The sequence below is a fragment of the Eumetopias jubatus genome, unplaced genomic scaffold (genome assembly GCF_037043125.1).
Source record: "Eumetopias jubatus isolate StellerSeaLion01/CBP00866 unplaced genomic scaffold, mEumJub1_p1.0 scaffold_10, whole genome shotgun sequence".
Classification (NCBI taxonomy): domain Eukaryota; kingdom Metazoa; phylum Chordata; class Mammalia; order Carnivora; family Otariidae; genus Eumetopias; species Eumetopias jubatus.
Genome location: NW_028274816.1, coordinates 49,089,096 through 49,105,640, shown reverse-complemented (window position 1 = coordinate 49,105,640; position 16,545 = coordinate 49,089,096). Strand labels below are relative to the sequence as shown.

The following is a 16,545-nucleotide window of genomic DNA, read 5'->3' as shown; positions in this document are numbered from 1 at the left end:
GTACTATTTCTTGAATAAATTCTCCCGAATGTGGGATATATGGGTGCTTTTTTATCTTAGCACCTTTACGGATAAAGATTTTTTCCTTACTTCCTTATTTGAATATTGAAGTTTTTAAGTGGGGAGGAAGAGTTAGATATATGTGATCAAGTAACATTCTTTTCCAGGAATTTGTCATTAGTTTCTTGGCTTCTGTTACATTGCTGTCATGATTTTAATTTTCATCCTCTGATTGTAAATAAAACAAACAAGAAACAAAAACCTGAGTCCCTTTCTTTGATGCCTAACTGTTGATTCTGTCCTTGGACCTTTACCCACTATATGTTCTCTACTACTCCTATCCTTCAGCCGTGGATTCAGCTCTCAATTTTAGGTTGATGGCTAATTCTCATCTTTCTTCGTACCTCTAACTGCATAGTGGACATTTCCATCTAGAAGTTGTATAGAAATTTCAAATTTTGCACATTCCAATTTTCATACCTCTCCTCATTCCTCCTACCTTATTTCTCTTCCTTCTCCACTTTCTCCATGTTCTCTTTCTCACTAGGTCACACAGTCACTTGGACAGGTTCTGAGACAGTTACCTGTGAGTCATGTCTAACTCTTTCAATTCTGTCACAGACCAGTACAAATCAGTGACCACTATGTTCAGTTTCCTGCATAATAGATGATGAATGCTTAAGTTGATTATTAACTCAATAATCGACATCTTACATGATATTTCCACTATGGTTTGTTTTCCCTCACGGTATAATATAAGATTAGGTAAATATGAAGACTTGATATACAGTTTGTAGTGAACTCTGATGCCTGAGTTCATGATGGACATGAGTTCTTACATATTTTGACCACTCCATTGAAGTTTGATGAGTTCATATTAATTAGGATTGGTTTTTACAGGAAACAGTGACATTTAAGGATGTTGCTGTGGACCTCACCCAGGAGGAATGGCAGCAAATGAAACCTGCTCAGAGGAACTTGTACCGGGATGTGATGCTAGAGAACTACAGCAACCTAGTCACAGTGGGTAAGGGTAGCTTTGCAATTTTTCATGGAATTCCTTTCCATTTTTGAAGCGTATGAAGACTTTAACTTGCCAGGTGAATTTAGTCTGCCTTGTCTTTACATGATTGTATGTACTCATCTTCAGGGTAAAGCCTGATTACTTTGTCTCACTTTAGAAATTTCTTTGTCCTCATCCTTCAAAGGCCCTCAAGCTCCTAAGACTCAGCCCCAGGTGTGGATGGTGGTCTCCAGCATTAACATGCAAGTGCTTTGCTGTTTCCTGTAATAGGTTATCAAGTCACCAAACCAGATGTGATCTTCAAGTTGGAGCAGGAAGAGGAGCCATGGGTGGTAGAGGAAGAAATGCTTGGGAGGCACTGTCCAGGTGAATAAGTAAAGAGGCAGCTCTGAATGAGAAAGCCACATGACAGTTGTTAATGTGGTTGACACCATTTTACATTTTCCAAGATTTTCTTAAAAGCCCTAGTGTTCCAGGGTGACAAGCAGTATGAACGGATTGGATTCCTGTGACATTTCCAGATACTATTTTCTTCCTGTACTGGAGCTATCCTCCTTTTCCAAATTTTAGAGGGCTGGTAGTTCCATCGGATTTCAGGATGCCAACCTTCTTGAATTCATTTATTGCCTCAGTTTCAGGATTATTGTCCCTCTCTATGATCTTTAAGCTCTCTTTTTCCTTAGTGTTTCCCTTAGTTTTAATTCCTTATGTATTCAGCATTTCATAGATGTGTAGTATTTTAAAAGTATATTTGTTTCACACTTAGATTCCTTTCAATTTCTTTCCATTTTGAAAAGCTATAGACATATATTCTCTAACAGTATTCACAGTTCCGATTTTAGTTCACAACCTTCACAAGCCCATGTAGCTTTAAGTTTCTGCCTTAGAAATTGGTGCCTTACTCCTACTTATTCCCACCTTCCATTATGTTAATTTTTTTAAAATGTAAATATGCATACTTCAGAGCACCTGGGTCCATTAAGCATCCAGTTGTTCTTAATTTTGGCTCTGGTCGTGATCTGAGTCATGAGATCGAGCCCTAGGTTGGGCTCCACGCTGGGTGTGCAGACTGCTTGGGATTTTCTCTCTCCCTCTCCCTCTGTTCCTCCCCCACCCGCTTGCTCTCTCCAAAATATATATATATTTCAATATATATATTGCTCTCTCAAAAGAAAAATGTATATATACACTTGGTTAAAGAACATAAACAATCCAAAAGATACATTAAAAAGTAAGTCTCCCTCTTATCCTTGACACTGAGTCCCTTTCTTTCCCAGTTGCATCCATTCTTTCTCAGAGTTGTGCTGGCTCTTCTTGATTGTTATTTTACCATATGAATGTTAGATACAACTCTCTATTTCCAGAGAAAAACCTATTGGACTTTTTATTGGGAATGTATTAGGTATATAAATTAACTTTTAGAGATATGACATCTTTAGAATGTTGAGATTTTCTATTAAAGAACATGCCCTGTCTTTGTTCACATCTACTTTGTATCCTTCATAAATGCTTTCCAAGTTTTCCCTTTATAGCTTTTGTATATTTCTTAAGTATATACCAAAGTATTAGATAAGAGAAAAAAATCAGTACTGTACTTTCTGTCTGTCCTTTCAGCACTGTGCTTTCTGTCATGGGAAAGGAATCTATAAACTCATCTTTAAGATAAAATTGTATCCCTGAAAAACACAAGAGAATCAACTGAAGAAGTATAACAAACAGTAAAAGAATCCAGTGAGATGGTAGGATATCAAATTAACAAATAAAAATCAATAGCTTTCATATATACTTCAACAACCAAGTAGAAGGTATGAAGGAAAGAAAACCACATTTATATTTCTAGCAATAAAGATAAAATACTATTTTGGGCATGAGCATGTAACAGTATACAAAACAAAGTCCTGTCCTCATGGAACTTATAATTTATTGGGAACTAGGTCCTTGAGTTTTTGCCCATAAGAAAATATCTTTTTTTCTTACCCTTTATTATTTGGCTATGTATAAAATTCTTGGGTCATACTTTTTTTCCTAGTTTTTTTGTTTGTTTCTTTGTTTATTTGTTTGTTCTGTAGACAGTTCTCTGAAGACTTTAAATAATCCTCTACTATCTCCTGGCTTTGAATATTGCTTGGAGACCTCTGAAGTCCGATTGGTTCTCCTCATAGGTGACTTGATTTGTTTGCCTTGGATGCCCATAGGTTTCTTTTTTTTTTTTTTTTTTAAGATTGTATTTATTTATTAGAGAGAGACACAGCAAGAGAGGGAACACAAGCAAGGGGAGTGGGAGAGGAAGAAGCAGGCTTCCCACCGAGCAGGGAGCCCGATGCGGGGCTCGATCCCAGGATCCTGGGATCCTGACCTGAGCCAAAGGCAGACGCTCAATGACTGAGCCTTCCAGGTGCCCCAGGTTTCTTTTTTTTTAAAGCTTTAGAACTTTTGAGGCCTATTAATCAATCACTGTCAGTTTTTCATTTCAACTTGTATATTCATGTTTTTTGGTTCTAATTAGCATTATCGCATATTGCTGATGCAGATTCCTTTTACTATCACCATTACTCATCTTTAAGTGAGGTTATTTCTTGCTGGACCAGTTATTTACAGAAGAGTGTCAAAGAGTGTCCGGAAAAATGCTCTGAGTGAATGGGAAACCCTTATCACTCATAACAACTTCCTTTATCATTCAGGGTTTTGTATTGAGAGTTGGTTTGCCCTTTACTTCTTCCAAATCAGAGATTATCAGTTGCATGCTTCCTCTAGCGTGCGGTATCCCTCCTTTTTTTTTTTTTTTTTAAGATTTCATTTATTTATTTGAGAGAGAGAATGAGAGATAGAGAGCACGAGAGGGAAGAGGGTCAGAGGGAGAAGCAGACTCCCCGCTGAGTAGGGAGCCCGATGCGGGACTCGATCCTGGGACTCCAGGATCATGACCTGAGCCTAAGGCAGTCGCTCAACCAACTGAGCCACCCAGGCGCCCTGCAGTATCCCTTCTACTCTCCTATGTCCACAGACTGCTTATATAAGAATAATGGCTGTTTGCATCTTCTTATTTAGTCCTGTCTTCCCTACCATTTGATAGGGCCAGATGAAGACCATTATGTTCCTGCCACCAGTTTCAACACATCTGGATCACACTGTTGCAAAAAATAACTAGTTCATTCTGCGCACAGAGTGTTTCCTTCTATTCAGAGGAACTCTGTTCACTGTGCTTTCTGTCTGAGATAAGAAAGAACAGCCACTATCTCCAAGTTTCTTTCCTACCTAGTCCAATTTCTCCTCTGGTCTTTCTTTATTTGCTGGAATTGGAGTTTAGCTCCCTTTTAGTTTCACTGAAGATGTATTTTCTTTTTGTTTTCTTCTTCACTTTTACAGAAAGAAGACAGGACACAGAGATGTTTAATTTGACCGTTTTGAAACAGGAAGTCCTCTGTGCTATATTTGATCCTATGGATCACCCTTTTTGGAAATGTCTTTCCTTTTGCTCTTCTCTAAAAGATTTTGATACCCCTCAGTTCCTGTTTATTGTTTATTTCCTGTTCCTTTAGGAAATGTCTTATATATGACTTTTTCTTTCAGCCCTCACTGGGCATTATCCAGAGCCATTCTAAATTACATATAGATTCTTTTTCCTTTATGTACCTTCATGACATAGGTGTGTTCATGCCTTTAAATCAGTATTTAACTACAGAAATGGCAACATTTGATGTCTCCAGTACTGTGAAACTCTTCACATCTTTGCCTTTAATTATGAGGGTTCTTACCTATTGTGGTTCTGTTATTTAACTTGGAGTTTGATTTCTCGTAAACAGTCCCCAGCACTTCTAGCCATTATAGATCTACCCTCATCTTTGAGCTAACTTTCTAGTCTATGTCTACCAGAGTGATATGAAGTCTTAAAACATACTGCTTATATATGTTTTCATACTTGATTTCTTTTTTTTTAAAGATTTTATTTATTTATTCATGAGAGACAGAGAGAGAGAGAGAGAGAGGCAGAGGGAGAGGCAGGTTCCCAAGGAGCAGGGAGCCTGATGCGGGACTCGATCCCAGGACCCTGGGATCATGACCTGAGCCGAAGGCAGATGCTTAACCATCTGAGCCACCCAGGCGCCCTTTATACTTGATTTCTGAGGCTTAATCCACCAAAAGAAAGACTGTCTTATTCTTCATTTAATGATTCATGAATTGATTGGTGTAGAGCTATATTGGGAGAGATTCTTCTTATTGTTTTTGTTGTTTTAAAATATTTATTTGGGGTGTCTAGGTGGCTCAGTTAGTTGAGTGTCCGACTCGATTTCAGCTCAGGTCATGATCTCAGGGTCATGAGATGGAGCCCCGCATTGAGCCCCTTGGGCTCTGCACTGGGCGTGGAGCCCACTTAACATTCTCTCTCTCTCCCTCTCCTCCTCCACCCCCACCCGCACATGCGACTCTCTCTCTAAAAAAAAATAACAAATAAAAATGAGAAAAACAATATTAAAAAAAGCAAAACATAAAAGTTTTGAGAGGAAAATTAGCATGACATGTTCATGGGGTAAAATTTGAAGCATAGCTTGATTGGAAGAGGGGAGACCTTAAAGGATTAGTGAAATAGAGAATGGGTTATCTAGCGTAGAGTCAGAGAAGTCTGAACTTTGCCAACCTTCATGCCCTTTTTTGTATTTTTAAAACCTTGTTGGTAATTTAGTTCAGTTTTTTCCCTTTTTAATTTTTTTAAGAGATTTTTTCCCTTTTTTAATCACTGAACTATAGCTATGGTTTTGCTTTACGCATGGTGGCAGTCAGGTTACAGCAGTAGTTTATAGGCAGGGACTTAGAAGATAACTGAATATAAAGATTAAAAAATGTGTAATTATCTGAATTTTAAGTTACCCACAGTTGAACCTAGAGAAACCATTATAGAGCTAATAATGTACAAAAAATAATTATCATTTTGAGCAACAGTATGTCCGCCATGAAGAAAGAACAAAAGCAAAACACAACAGGATTTGCTGGTAAGGACAGTTTCAGCATGGAAAAATGAACATAGGATAAAATGATAGTACCTGCTATTAGAACAATGCAGTGAATCAGATCTTGAGCAAAGATGACTTGCCTTGTGATCTTTTCATTGGGTACTTATATGCCTTGTTCTTTAAGCACCTAAGAGAATGACTTGCAATTAGATGGAAAGTTGAAGCTGTCGCCATTGTTATTACCAATTTGGGGCTGGATTTAGTTTGGACAGCCTAAACTTCAAGTGTTTTTATACAAAACAAGGGAATTAAAACTTATGAAAATTGCTTTTCGTCTGCAGAATAGACAAGAGCTAAACTTCCTAGGATCATAGAGCAGTTAATCTAGGCAAAAGTAAGAAGAACTTGGGTTATAATTTGCTTCTGTAACCTAATGCTACTGTTATCATTTTCCTTTTATAGTATTTCTTTCCTTTTTAAAATATATTTTTAATTTTTCTCAAATACATGTACTTCTTTTTAAAAAACAAAGAAATACAAGGGTTATGACAGTCCCTTCTTCTGACCTCACATTTTACGTCATTTAGGCAATCATTTTCATTTCAACTTACTTAGCTATTTCTTTTAGTATTGATCTTTATTTCTAAATAAATACTTTAAAACATTTTATTATAGGGGTGCCTGGGTGGCTCAGTCATTAAGCGTCTGCCTTCGGCTCAGGTCATGGTCCCAGGGTCCTGGGATCGAGCTCCACATTGGGCTCCCTGCTCACTGGGAGCCTGCTTCTCCCTCCTCCACTCCCCCTGCTTGTGTTCCCTCTCTTGCTGTGTCTCTCTCTGTCACATAAATAAATAAAATCTTTTAAAAAAATAAATAAATAATTTTATTATGGTCATTTTCAACCATACAAAAATAGAGTATAAGGAATCCTCATTGTATTCATTACTTAGCTTCAATAGTGATCAACATTTTGCCAGACTTGTTTATCTGTCTACCCCAGTTTTGTTTTGGTTTTGTTTGCTGAACTCTTTTACATTTCACCTTTGAATACCATTGTATATATCTCTAACAGGTGAAATTATTTAAATAACCACAATATTATTATCACACCTAATAACATTAATCGTAATTTCTTACTATCATTTGATATTTAGTCTCTGTTCCTATTTCCTCAGTTGTCTCAAGAATATATTTTTATGGTTGGTTTATTAGAATCAGGATCTAAATAAAGATTAGCACATTGCATTTGGTTGACATATCTCTTAGGTCTGCTTTAATTCTTAAGAGTTTCTCCCCCTGCCCTTCCCTCCCAACCCATTTTTTCCCCACACATTTTATTTGTGTAGAATCCAGGTCATTTGTCTTTTAGAACAAGGGTCAGCAATTTTTCTCTTTAGAAGGCCAGATAATAAATAGGTTTTGTGGGCCGGATAAAGTCTCTGTCTCATATTCTGTCTCTCAACAACCCTTTAAAAGTGTAAAAAAACATTCTTAGCTCACAGGCTGCACAAAAACAGGCTATCACTATTTTTTGCCAACCCCTGCTCTAGAATGTCCCACATACTGGATTTGGCAGTTTGCTTCCTCATGGTGTTTTACATACTCCTTTATTCCATTTTTCCTATAATCTGGCCTTATTGTATTCAAGTTCAGTTCTTTAGCAAGGATACGTCATTGATGGAGCTGTGTGCATCATATTACATCTTATCAGATTGGTTTATCCCACTTTTATATTAAGATTGATGAGTAGAGGGGCACCTGGGTGGCTCGGTCAGTAAAGTGTCTGACTCTTGATTTCAGCTCAGGTCATGATATCACGGTCGTAGGATTGAGCCCCACATGAGGCTCCACACTCAGCATGGAGTCTGTTTGAGATTCTCTTTCTCCTCTCCCTCTGCCCCTCCCCCTGCTCTCACTCTTTCTCTCTCAAAATAAATAAATAAAATCTTTAAAAAACTGATGAATAGATTCATGTGTTGTGAATCAGAATCCATCTATTTTAAAGATTCATACTAACTTTTCACTTAAGGCTTTTAACAGCCATTGATAATCTTTGGCTAGATCCATTATTTTATTAGAGGTTTCTTCTGCTTTTATTAGCTGAAATCTCTCATAAAAAAGAACTCAAGGGGCGCCTGGCTGGCTCCATCAGTGGAGTGTGCAGCTCTTGATTTTGGGGTTGTGAGTTCGAGTCCCACATTGGATGTAGAGATTACTTAAAAAAAAAAACAAAAACAACTTAAAAAAAAAAACAAGAACAACTCTGTCAATAACTGTTTGATTACCCTGAAATATAGTTTTTACAGAGCAGGAAAGAGAAGTACTTGACTCCTTTCCTTCAAAAACTTTTTCTTTTAAGTAGTCTCCATGCTCAGCATGGACCCCAACATGAGGCTTGAACTCAGAACCCTGAGATCAAGACCTGAGCTGAGACCAAGGGTCAGATGCTTAACTGACAGAGCCACCTAGGCGCCCCCTTCAGAAACTTTGAGAATAATGATTGGTGTCCTAACATTCTCTAGTTTGCCAAGTTAAATCATTATAAATTTATATAATGAGCATCAAAATAAATAACATATTATTCAGTGCATGTAAATGATATATATGGAAAACATTTAGAAATGTTTATATATTTACAAAACATATAAATTATGTTTCATTTATTTTTTTTAAAGATTTTATTTATTTGACAGAGAGCGACACAGCGAGAGAGGGAACACAAGCAGGGGGAGTGGGAGAGGGAGAAGCAGGCTTCCTGCAGAGCAGGGAGCCCAATGCGGGGCTTGATCCCAGGACCCGGGGATCATGACCTGAGCTGAGGCAGATGCTTAACAACTGAGCCACCCAGGTGCCCTATAAATTATGTTTTAAATATATTTTATATGTTATTTATTAATAAGCCCATATTATTAGCAAATTTAATGCTCAGATTGTCATATCACTAGCCAGAGGATTCTTTGGCTAATTTTATAAATTTCCTACTCCAGACATAAAATAGCTACTTTTCTAAAACCCCTGCTTCCTTTAGTGGGAAATGATTTGGAGACCACAATCTGGGCACAATAGTTGCTCATTAGTACTAGGTTGTCATTGCTTATAGAGCTTGTAAGTGGACAAAGCTAGAAAAATACACTTTTTAGAAAGAAAAAAATGTACATATATATACTGATACATCCAATTCAAATTAAAGAGTGTAGGGTTTTTCTTACCTTTTTTGTTTTGTTTTTGTATCTTTTATACTGAAAATCTCGGCTCCTTTTTGCATTAAAATATTTATTTGCTTAATCCATATATATTTCCCAACCTTGGCATTGCTGACATTTTGGGCCAGATAATTCTTTGCTGTAGGGAACTATCCTGTGCATTGTAGGATGTTTATGTAGGGTGTAGAATGTTTAGCAGCCTCTGTGGCCTCTATCTATTAGGTGCTGGGAGTACCAATCTCCTTTCTCCCCACTTCCCCAAGTTGTGACAGCCAAAAACGTCTCCAGATCTTTCAGACATTGCCAAATGTCCCTTGAGAGCCCAAACTGATATCTCCCTCCCTCCCTCTCTCCCTCTCTGTGTGTATGTATATATATATATATATATATATATATATATTAGTTCCAAACAACAATACCAATATTACTAATAATGAAAAAGACTACTGGGTTGCCTGAGTGGCACAGTCAGTTAAGCAGCCCACTCTTGGTTTCAACTCAGGTGGTGATCTCAGGGTTGTGAGATGGAACCCTATGTGGGCTCCACACTCAGCATAGAGTCTGCTTGAGATTCTCTCTCCCTCTCGCTCTGCCCCTCCCCTGTGCACGTGAGTGAGCACTCTCTCTCTAAAATAAAAAAATCTTAAAAAGAACAAAAAAAAAAAAAAAGAAAGAAAAATAAAAAGAATGTAGTTTAAGATTTCTTTGGTTGTATTTTTTTTCTCTCTTAGGGTATAGTCAAACTACTGTGTTTAAAGTCACTTGAAGTGATTATGGCCCTAACTTCATATATAGATTTATTCTTTTCCATTTGTTTTCAATTTTTAAGAGTTATTTTGGCTTTTTTCCTCCTCATTTGATTTAACTTTTTTTGTTGTTATGTAAAACATTTACATAATTCCAATGTCAAAACTATAAAACAAGTCAGAGATGTCATGCTTCCATTCAGGATACATAAATGGAAAAAATCAATGTGCAGAGCAGCATTTAGAATATACCACCTTGGGCGCCTGGGTGGCTCAGATGGTTAAGTGTCTGCCTTCGGCTCAGGTCATGATCCCAGAGTCCTGGGATTGAGTCCCACATCGGGCTCCCTGCTCCTTGGGAGCCTGCTTCTCCCTCTGCCTCTCTCTCTCTCTCTGTCTCTCATGAATAAATAAATAAAATCTTTAAAAAAAAATAGAATATGCCACCTTTTTTATAAAGAGTGGGAGAGGCATATGTGTATGGATATATATATGGCATATGTATATGTATTTAATATACGTATTTTAAAAGAATATAAGAATAACCCCCAAATTGGGTGCCTGGGTGGCTCAGTTGTTAAGCTTCTGCCTTCAGCTCAGGTCATGATCCCCAGGTTCTGGGATCGAGCCCCGCATCAGGCTCCCTGCTCAGCAGGAGGCCTGCTTCTCCCTCTTCCGCTCCCCCTGCTTGTGTTCCCTCTCTCACTGTGTCTCTCTCTGTCAAATAAAATAAATAAATAAATCTTTAAAAAAAAAAAAATAACCCCAAAATTAATGAAAATGCTTACCCGTCAGGCAATGTAGGAAGAATCAGTGTTTCAGGGATAGGATGGAAGCTAGTCTTCTCTGAGTATGCTATTATTTGGTAATTTCTAATTAATATCAACTTGATATTAATGAAAGATGAGGTTTAGTACTCTTACACCACCACCACCACTTCCCCTTTCCTTTTTCTCTGGATATAGCTATATCACAGGTTTTGGCTAAATTGGTTTTCACTGCTTACTTTGTTCTTTTAGGTGATATACTGTTATACTGAGCCAAGAAATGACTATTAATTATATATCCTTACATAGATTTTTGTCATTCCTAGAGTTACTACTTGCCTAATTTTTCTGTTTGCTTTGTTTTCTATATATTTTTAATTGTAATGAGACTTTCAAATCTTTGTTTAAATAGGTAATTCATCAGTGTCACTAGTTTTCCTTATTTTGATGCATGAAAGCATAAAAAAGAAATTCTAAAAATCTAACAAATTTTTGATGCTTTTTTAATAGAACCTAGGAGTTTTTTGTTGAGTTGCAAATGCCAGTTCTAGAATTCTAGTTCTGTGGGTCTTTTGTTTTTAATCTTCTCATCTCCTACCTGGAGGTAAATGCCAGCATTCATGAGGGGCAAGCAACAGAAAGGGATTGGAAATCTTACATTTAATATTGACAAGTTTACATAATTCCTAGGTTTTTAGTATGAGACTTCCTTTACATAAGCTTAATTTGTTCCTAAGTCTAGAGCCTATATAGTTCATTTTCTCTATAGAGTAAGCTTTTTTTTTCCTGCTCAGGTTGTGGATACATGGCCACTTCCTGTGTTATGTGGGGGGTGGGGAGGTATTGGCGAAGATGCAGTTACAGAGAAAAGAGCTTATTAGCAACTAATTTAAAAAGGAAGGAATTTATATGAAGGTATTAAATGTCCTAGAGAACCTTTGGGAGGACTGAAGGACCAACTATAGGATAAGCTTTTAGGAATGAGTCTCAACATCATATCAGAAAAGTGAGCTGCTAAGTGAGTTCCTTTTCCCACTATGATCAAGAAATAACTTCTAATGGGCCACCTGGCTGGCTCAGTTGGTGGAGCATGCAACTTTTGATCTCGGGGTTGTGAGTTCAAGCCCCACGTTGGGAGTAGAGCTTACTTAAAAAAAAAATGAGGGGCACCTGGGAGGCTCAGTCAGTTATGCATCTGGCTTAGGTTCAGGTCATGATCTCAGGGTCCTGGAATCGAGCCCTACATCAGGCTCCCTGCTCAGCAGGGAGTCTGCTTCTCTCTCTACCGGCCCCCACCCTCTGCTTGTGCTCTTTCTCTCAAATGAATAAATAAAATCTTAAAAAAAAAAAAGAAATGGTTTCTGATTGAACCAGGGAAATGCCTCTATAACCATGAGCTTCAGAACCTTACCACTTCTGTTGTAGTATTTAGGTAAAATGCCTGTTTTCTTTCTAATTTTAATTCATTTCTGAATTAAAATGTTGTATGATTAATCTAAATCACATCCAGAACCCTACATGCAAGTGTGTCCAGGAAATACAGTTATAACTCACTCTTCGCAGGTTGGAAAAACATAGGATGAGTTTGGAAAGATGTTACTTAAGCAAATCCGTAATACTTGCCTCAGGGAGTGTAAGTGTTCCCTATTCAGACTTTAAATTCTCTTCAGACATCGCTCTACCTTTTGAGTACCTGAATTCTCCAGTTTGTTAGCTTTTCCAGTGTTTTGTGGCTAAATCACTTTATTGCTTGACATTTGTATCTTTGTAGTACTTTATTTTTTTTCTTTGTAGTACTTTAACTTCTTAGCTCTGCCATTAGTTAACAGTTCCCTATATGCCTTTCATCTCCGTTCTTTTGTTGAAATCTCTTGTTTTCCCTTCTTTACACTCTTATTTCCTTTGTTCTTGTGGATTTGACATTTTATTTTTTTACTGTCATTTTAATGGAATTTTAGGGAGGAGGAGAAATAAACATATACATTCAATCCACTGTGTTTAACCACAAATGTTAATTTTATCCTCTGGTCATTTTGACTCCCTATCCAGTCATTTGTATCGTCAGCCTTTCGTCTTAATCTGTTCATGTTACTGATTTCTGCATTGTATAAGCATACTTTTAAAAGCAGTCAAAGCTACTTAGGCCTATCAATGTCAATTTTCTCTCCATAATATTTTATAGGAGTTAACCTCTTAAAACTTAGAAACTAGGGTAATTTGCACTTTGGATTTTTTTCATATTGGGAGACTAGAGTCAACATAAAAAATCAACTCCATAGGAGCAAATTTCTGAAATGTTATTAATAGTGTAGTAGCAGAAAAATTCAAAAGTAATAATTTTTGGTCCTCCATTTTAGAAGTTTGGGAAGTTGATGAACAGATCAAGAAGCAACAGGAAACACTTGTGAGGAAAGTCACATCCATCTCCAAGAAAACTCTGATTAAGGAAAATGTCATTGAATGTAAAAGAGTTACAAAAATATTTCCTTTGAGCTCAGATATTCTTACTTCAAGACAAAACTTCTTTGAATATGACTCACTTGATAAGGGTTTGGAACATAATTTAGATTTACTTAGTTATGAGAAGAACTGTGTAAGAGAGAAAAACTATGAGTATAATAAGTACAGGAAGCCTTTTTACCATTGCTCATCCCATGTTCTAACCCCTTTTAAGTGTAATCAGTGTGGACAAGACTTCAGTCATAAATTTGACCTCATCAGACATGAGAGAATTCATGCTGGAGAGAAACCCTATGAATGTAAGGAATGTGGAAAAGCTTTCAGCAGGAAGGAAAATCTTATCACACATCAAAAAATTCATACTGGGGAAAAACCATATAAGTGTAATGAATGTGGAAAAGCTTTCATTCAGATGTCAAACCTTATTAGACACCAGAGAATTCATACAGGGGAGAAACCTTATGCATGTAAGGATTGTTGGAAAGCCTTCAGTCAGAAATCAAATCTCATTGAACATGAGAGAATTCATACTGGAGAAAAACCCTATGAATGTAAAGAATGTGGAAAATCCTTCAGCCAGAAGCAAAACCTTATTGAGCATGAGAAAATTCACACTGGGGAGAAACCTTATGCATGTAATGAATGTGGTAGAGCCTTTTCTCGAATGTCATCTGTTACTCTACACATGAGAAGTCACACAGGGGAGAAACCCTATAAATGTAATAAATGTGGAAAAGCCTTCTCTCAATGCTCAGTGTTTATTATACATATGAGAAGTCATACAGGTGAGAAGCCTTATGTGTGTAGTGAATGTGGGAAAGCGTTTTCTCAAAGTTCATCCCTTACTGTACATATGAGAAATCACACAGCCGAGAAACCTTATGAATGTAATGAGTGTGGAAAAGCCTTCAGCAGGAAAGAAAATCTCATTACACATCAGAAAATTCATACTGGAGAGAAACCATATGAATGTAATGAATGTGGGAAAGCTTTTATTCAGATGTCAAACCTTATTAGACACCAGAGAATTCATACTGGTGAGAAACCTTATGCATGTACAGTATGTGGGAAAGCCTTTAGTCAGAAATCAAATCTCACTGAACACGAGAAAATTCATACTGGAGAGAAACCCTATCACTGTAATCAATGTGGAAAAGCTTTCAGTCAGAGACAAAATCTCCTTGAGCATGAAAAAATTCATACTGGAGAAAAACCATTTAAATGTAATGAATGTGGTAAAGCCTTCTCTCGAATCTCATCCCTTACTCTTCATGTGAGAAGTCATACAGGGGAGAAACCGTATGAATGTAGTAAGTGTGGAAAAGCCTTCTCTCAATGCTCATTACTTATTATACATATGAGAAGTCATACTGGTGAGAAACCTTTTGAATGTAATGAATGTGGGAAAGCATTCTCTCAAAGAGCATCCCTTTCTATACATAAGAGAGGGCATACAGGTGAGAAACGCCGAGTGTACTAAATGAGGGAAGGCCTTTTCTTAAATTCAACCCATGCTTTACTTTTGAAACGTATTGGTGTAAACTTAAAAAAAATGAACAATATCTTTATGGAAAAACTGTAAAGCTTCACTGAAGGGCATAAGACTTGAATAAATCGAGAGAAATACCATAAATGCAGATGGAAAAACCTAATACCATAAAAATGTCAATTCTCCCAGAATTAATCTATAGACCTAATATAGTTCCAAACATCTAACACGAATTTTCTAGGATCTTTACAAAATGATTCTAAAATTCATGTGAAATGGAAATCCCTGGATTGCCGAGACAATTTTGAAAAAGAAGAGAGAGGACACATCTTCTACCATATACTACGCAAAAGTTATGGTCATTAAATAGTGTGTGGTATTGGAGCATGAATAGGTAAATAAACAGAATTTACAGAATAGAATGCCTAGAAATAAATCAGTGAATATATGTGAATTTGGTGTATGTTAGACATGATATCATGAATCAGTAGAGAAGTGACAGCCAATAAAATTTGTTGGAGTATTTGGTTCTCCATATTAGGGAAAAAATAACTACATGCAACCTTACAACATAAAAAGAAACAGAATTCCAAAGGATTTGACCTGGAATGTGAAAAGCCAAACTGAAGTTCTTGGAAGGAAATACAGGATGTTGTCTATGACTTTGAGGCAGAGAAGCATTTTTTAAAAGACAAAAGGACCCTGTAGTTCCATTTCTGTATATTCATTCTAAAGAAACTCACAAATACCCATAAGAAATATATATATGAATTGAAAACAAGCTAATTATTGATGGGATAATGGGTAAATAAAGTGTGATACAGTTAAATAATGGAGTAGTATACAGCAGTTAAAAGTAATAAAGTAGATCTGTATTTTGTAACATGGATAGTTATGTAAAACAGTGTAGAGTGAAAAAAAATCAAGATCCCCGGATGAAACATTGTATAATGAATGACATTCGTGTAAATTGAAATTAAATCATGAAGAACAGTACTATGTTTTTTTATTATTGAAATATGTATGTATTTAAAATGGACTAGAAGGGTACATACCAAATTATTGTTAGTATTGTCTCTGGCAAGAGATTAGGTTTGAGAGTGTTGATCAAAGGGGGCTTTAGCTTTATTTGTAATTTTTATGCCTTAAAAAGGAAGATTGATAGCATATAAAATCTTAATGATACACAGTGGCAATATGGATGTCTTGTCTTAATGGTGTTTTTTGTAATTATTTCTTGGAATTTATGGGCTAGGGGAAGCCTGTGCCCATAGAAAGAATATTATGATGGATCCATATGCCCTATCAGATGCTGAACTATTTTATCAAATATATTTCCAGAAAATTAGTAATTAGAAGTAAGAGTCCTATTTACTGTATGTAATATGAAATTACCATACTTTATCAATCTTATGATGCTTTTTACATTTTAACATTTCTAAAATACATATTCATCTTTCAACCAATTATGTCTTAGATTTAAGTAAATATGTAATTATCAAGAATTTGAAAATCAGATGGCAGTGTGATACATCAAGTATGATTTTATTTACCATTTTAGGGCATCATGGTCTAATGATCCCTACTTTCTCAGTGTGTCTCACATTATTTGGCAATAGATTTGCTGGATTCATAGCTAACTAATTAGTAATGTATTAGAGTCATTGTGGAGAGAATAAGATTTTCTTGAGAAACTGACTATGTGACATTAGTTTTCTTGCCCTGTAAGTTTCCATACAACCAGGATAGACATTAATATCATTGTTAATCATTACAACATTTTGAAATGAGAAAGCCTTTTATTTTCTTGAGATGGCCATAAGCAGTTTTGTAACAAAGCTTCACTTTACACCTATAGATCATATTATTCCTTTTACAACCCTTAATTTATATCCCCTGTCTCATTT

General features: G+C 36.4%; 1 protein-coding gene across 1 annotated transcript in view; it reads left to right on the top strand.

Annotated features, from left to right (window-relative positions):
• The window catches only part of ZNF568 (zinc finger protein 568), a 42,590-nt gene extending 27,002 nt beyond the window's left edge, over window positions 1-15,588 (top strand). The window contains exons 5-7 of the mRNA XM_028090706.2: window positions 901-1,027; window positions 1,295-1,390; window positions 13,047-15,588. Of these exons, the coding sequence (XP_027946507.2) occupies window positions 901-1,027; window positions 1,295-1,390; window positions 13,047-14,629 (1,806 nt within the window). The 3' untranslated portion in view covers window positions 14,630-15,588. The remainder of the gene's footprint in view (window positions 1-900; window positions 1,028-1,294; window positions 1,391-13,046) is intronic.
• The last annotated feature ends 957 nt before the right edge of the window (window positions 15,589-16,545 follow it).